General features: G+C 44.1%; 1 protein-coding gene across 1 annotated transcript in view; it reads right to left on the bottom strand.

Moving 5' to 3' along the window:
- The window catches only part of LOC139285456 (protein jagged-1b), a 41,728-nt gene extending 36,589 nt beyond the window's left edge, over positions 1 to 5,139 (bottom strand). The window contains exon 1 of the mRNA XM_070906021.1: positions 5,042 to 5,139. Coding sequence (XP_070762122.1) covers positions 5,042 to 5,122 — 81 coding nt within the window. The 5' untranslated portion in view covers positions 5,123 to 5,139. The remainder of the gene's footprint in view (positions 1 to 5,041) is intronic.
- Between the last annotated feature and the right edge of the window lie 402 nt (positions 5,140 to 5,541).

Below are 5,541 nucleotides of genomic sequence, written 5' to 3'. Positions count from 1 at the left end.
GTCCAGAGAGAGGAGGAGGGTGAAGCAGAGAGGAGAAGGAGAGAGTTACATTCACATATTATCTGTTATTAAACAGGCGCCCTGCACGGAAAGACAAGCAATTACAGGTTCTCACTGCTATGTAGTCACCAAAAGTCAACCGGTGACTTACATTTAAAGGTAATTTAAAGTTGTGCAGTCTGCACACTCTACACTTTAAAGTCAGGTTTGTCTGACAGTGGAGGAAGCAGCGGTTGTGGATAAATGAAACTGCTGCAAAGTTATAGTTGGTGTGGGTTTTAAATCGAGGCAGTAGTCAAATTTTGCTGTCTAGGGAAATTGTAGATACCAATCAAGTTTTGAAAATGGACAGAAAGCGTCTCAGACAGACGGATGAAAGAAGCTTTCAGTGAGAAATGAAAGCTGGTGGAGCAGAAGCTTGAAAGTGGATGGGATTTTGGGAAATACGATTATGAGCTCCCTTGCCAAGAGTTAGATGTGAAGTTGTGACTTTCAGCAGAAAGTGTAAAACCACCAATTGTCATTTTCACACTTCAGTGTTTTTGTACAGATTAAACAAATGAGATATAATGTGTTAATTAGTGAGCTTTAGAGGTGGTGGAAGGCAGATTTTTTTTAGACAGAGCCATACTAGTTGTTTCCCCGTGTTTCCAGTCTGTATGCTAAGCTAAGCTAACCATCTCCTGGCTATAGCTACACAATAACCGTAAAAACACGAGAGAGGTATCAATCTTCTCATCTAATTCTCGACAAGAGGCAAAATGTTGAACTATTCCTCTAACTTTGTAATATATGGTGGTTGCTCTGAGGACTAGTATTGTTATCAGATTGTTTCTGAAATCAAACATTTAGACCACAAAAACACGCAACCAAGATGGCAAAGATGAAGGTTTTTTTCTGCATAAAAGTCTTATCCACTTAAAAAGAGACACTGCTCATCAGGAATAATTGATGACTGCGTGTGTCCTTACAGTGGACTCTTGCAACAGCCAGGAAACTAAATCTCAGTTTTGGCCCCAAAATGTCAACTGATGGTTTGGCAACTTTCACGTAAAAACCACCTTTTTACAATGAACGTCACTTTAAAAGAAAGAAATCTGCAAAGTTATTAAGGACAGATGCATCAGACCAAAGACTGTAAACTGAGAATCAGAAAAGATCCAGAAATCCTTCACACTGTCTGTCAATTTAAGCATCTTGTCCGCAGAACTTCAATAGGTAAGATAGATACCAACTACCAACTTCACCTGATGAAAACATCATAACTAGATTAAAAAGGCACAAGTCTGTGGGCTTTCTGGCATCTATTCATAAAGTACAGTTTTGAGGTACTTGTACTTTACTTGAGTGTTTCCATTCTATGCTACTTTATACTTCTACTGCTTTTGTACTTTTACTTAAGTATGATTTCGAATGCAAGACTTTTACTTGCAACAGAGTATTTCCACACTGTGGTATTACTACTTTTAGTAAAAGATCTGAGTACTTCTTCCACCACTGTCGAAAAAGATTGAAGAAAGTTTGAGGGTGGACTGTCGTGTTTCCTGCGATGTACCGTCTCACTACTTCTGCATGTCTCCTCTGTTTATCAGTATTTTACCAGACAACAGTCTTCAGACAGCAAGTGAGAGAGAAACAGAGACATAACTTTGACTCCCAGAACGCTGCCTGACCACCAGGGTTTAACTTTTCCATCCAAATCATGGACAGAAACCCCTTCACTCCTGCCATATAATCCCGTTTATCTCTCAGCTTCCTTGTCTTTCTTTCTTTCTTTACTCTTCCTATGTGTCACCACCACTCCCTTCTTATTTCTCACTCTCTCTTCCCAGGGGACGATGACACTGAGAACCTGCTCCCACTCTTTTCTCCTCCTCCTCCCATCTTTCTCTATCTGGGAACGAGCTGTAGCGCTCCTGTCATTTCTCTTTCTGTGGCCATCAGCTCTTTTCTGCATTGTTGCCATTCTCCTTTTCATCTGCCTCCCTTTCTTTTCTCTGTGTTCCTTCCCTCCCTGTTTAAAGATGGGTGGAGGCGCCCCACACACACACACACACACACACACACACACAATCACACTAGAGTTAACAAGACCCCCTGGGAGTCGGAGCACCAGGGTCAGGTATGTGCGTGGATGCATGTGTGTGTGTCTGTCTGTCACTGTAGCAGAGTGAAACAATGGCTTTGGCTTCTTCCAACAACTGCAAACACAAAAGTGAAGCCACTGTTATCTCAGTTTGCCATGAAACCTCCACTGATGAATAAATCTGAATAATCCACAGCCCTTTTGGCATTCTTGCACAAACACTGAACTTAATGATTGCTCATTAAGTCCAAGAAACAGAATCATGTATCCCCAGCCGTGTTGTGCACTTGATCATGGACAGAAATCACTGCGACCGACAAGCTCTCATGTGTCCGCTGTCTTAGCTGAGCTGGCCAACTCTGAGCCAGAATCTCAGTCGCCCCATTGTGTTTGGCTGCGTGTCCCTCTCCTGCCCCTGTCCCTGAGCTGAGAGGGGGTGAGGTTGGGAGGGGTCAGGGGGGTGGGGGGGGGTGGGGGGGGATTGAACTTGTCTACATCAAAAGGCTCGTGGAGATACAGTGGCGCTCATCACTCTACATCCTCCTTTCTTCCTCTCCTCCTCTCGCTGCCCGAGCCATTCCCAGCATACCAGCATTTCAGCGCTCAGTCTGACCAGAGAGAGAGACAGAGAGAGAGAGAGAGAGAGAGAGAGAGAAAGACACAGAGAGAGAAAGAGAGACAGAGAGAGAGAGACAGAGAGAGAGAGACAGAGAGAGAGAGAGAAAGACACAGAGAGAGAAAGAGAGGGGGAGAGTGAGAGACAGAGAGAGAGAGAGAGAGAGAGATCCAAGCCACCGTCTCTGCAGGAGAGCTTTGGCAGTTAAAGGATCACTACACCCAAAACTCAGGATGTCTCACAACAAAGAGATTCATGGGTCAGTACCTGAACTCTATTTAACAGGTGAGACTGTTAGTCCAGCCGTTTGAACGAGAGTTTTTTTTTTAAATGAATTAAAATAAAATAATTAAATGTTAAGTATGCTGTCAAATATAATGTTTGTGACAATTTGAATGCCATTGTAGAGCTGAGACAATTAACACATTTTTTGATCAGCACAAAATGAATGGGCAACAGTTATGGTAATCGATTAATCGTTTAAGTCATTTTTATGGTTCCAGCCTCTTAAAGATGAAGATTTCCTGTTTTTCCTTGTTTTACATGATAGTAAACTGAACATATTTGGGTTTAAAATTGCTGTTCAAACAAAACAATCATTTTATAGATGGCAAATAAATTGATAAATTGATACCACAGAGCTTCACAATATTGTGCTGCGCCTCAGTCAGTATCTCAACAACGCAAGTCACTGAAACTACATCTGGATGGACTCTGGTTAGAAGATGTAAAACTTAAAACCTTTAAAGCCAAGATTTACTTCCCATTGATTTTCTTCAGTATTCAAATCATTTGTTTGTTAAGACTATGACAAATACACGCTCTGTTCATGCTGACTAATCACATTTTTTAAAATCCAGCTTCCGTTTTTCCTTTTGATCTTCTGAAGATGATTTTGCAAATTTCAGAAAATCCCATTGTAAATGGCTCACACTATAGTGCAGTGAGACAACAGACCACACGTAGTGACCGCTGGACAGTCAATAAGCGTCACTATGAACCGCTCCATTCTGAGCAGGTCCTCATGAACATGATCTCCTGTCTTCTGCATTAATACTAGTCACCAGCAGCAGCAGAGGATCCTGAGTGTGTGTTTCTCACTGCAGTGCAGTGCAGAGAGCGGAGGGAATGGAGTGTGTTGTTCTTCAGCTGTGAAGGGGTTGCAGAGGTGCAGAGAGAGACACGCAGAGTTGCCTGAACGTTCAACATTCACACGCCCTGGAGTTTATTCTGCTGTGGCCCCCCGGGGCTCCACACACACCCAGGACGCAGATGCTGGATGTGAGCTCAGTGTTTAGAAAAAAACATGCACACAGTCACACACACACATCTGCACACATGCACACTGTGGAGCACCTCTGGGCTTGTTCTTGCTACTGCTGGGTGCTGTCACACATCATAGGCATCCTGATCAGGCCAGCGGCTGCTTGACAGCTCACAGGGCAAGAAAGGGAGAAATATTTTGTGGTTTTACACCTTCATGCCCAATATTTAGCTGGCGTAAAATCTGAAGCTTGTAGTTAGTAATGCCCATAATGCTATAAGCAGCTTGTCAGAATCATTAATACAAGTTATTACAGTGACTATTGAACTCATCTGTAAAGCGCTATAACACACAAATAAGTCTGCATCCATGAAACCATGAGGTGAAGACAGAAGGGGAAGGAAACAGTCAGAAAGTGCTACAAAAATCTGTAAATAATGCAAAACAAAAATTGACAATGCACCAGCAGGCAAACGAGCTAAAAATGGAGATGCAGAGAAATGCAGATGAAATGATTCCTTTATTAACCAGTGAATGAGTGCACGCTGAACAGAGGGTGTGTGGTGCGTAATTAAGGTTTATCCTCCATCATTTCGTTGAGGAGCCATCACAGTCCCTCAAAAATAATTTTATTTACCACTAAAATCCCCCAAATAAATCATATGCAACAGCTTGAGGGTATCGTCATGCTTTGTTTGGTGTATAAACAGTGGCATAATAAGCAGTGACTTCTTTATAATGCTAAAAAAATATATATATATGATTTTGCTATAATATTCTTGTGCCGACACATATTTGCTGTGACATTTGCATCCCATGCTTCTAAAACAGGATTACAGGAGTTGTCTGTTGCGTGGGATAATAGGCACCAGCGGGCTGAAACAACAGGTGGGCACAGCGCCATGTAGGAGCAGAATGAGGGCAGCACAAAGAGGGAAGGGGCAGTGCGTGTGGACTCCATTATTGACTGTTTTCACGCAGCTGTGATAAGAAACGCAGGCTGAAGCACAGTTAAAAGTCAGCTTCGGGGGTTTAAGGGAATGCCGCCCAAAATAGCACTTAATCGGTGGCTTACCTGCGGTTGTATCGTGAGCGCGACGAGAAAAATCACAGTCCGCTGCAGGTGGAGGTGTCCCCGGTGTCGGTCACTCCTCATGTCTGGTGATCCGGTGATCTTTCCGCTCCCGTTTCTGGGTTCGAGCCGAGTTACCCTGTGCGCTCTTGTGTTCTCCATCCCCGCGTCAAGGGTTTGGGGACCGTGTTGTGCGCTTTGGCGGTGGTGGTGGTGTCCCCCTCCTCCTCCCTCCCTCCCTGCGTCCGTCAGTCCGCCCAGCTCTCCTCCTCTCCGGTCTTAAACCCTGAAACTCCCGCAGAGCCACTTCATCGCGTCCAGTCCAGAGAAACCATAACTACCTCAGCCTCCGCTTGGATTTATCCCACACCCACCCACACACACACACCTGATCACTCCCGTGCCTCTGTGTCCAGGGTGGATTTCCACTGGGAATGACACATGCACACAAACACACAAACACACGGCACATAAACACACTCCCCTCGCGCTGTATTCCTCCC

Source organism: Enoplosus armatus, chromosome 5 (genome assembly GCF_043641665.1).
Source record: "Enoplosus armatus isolate fEnoArm2 chromosome 5, fEnoArm2.hap1, whole genome shotgun sequence".
Taxonomy (NCBI): Eukaryota; Metazoa; Chordata; class Actinopteri; order Centrarchiformes; family Enoplosidae; genus Enoplosus; species Enoplosus armatus.
Note: the sequence above shows the minus strand (reverse complement) of the source record. Positions and strands in the feature narration are given on the sequence as shown.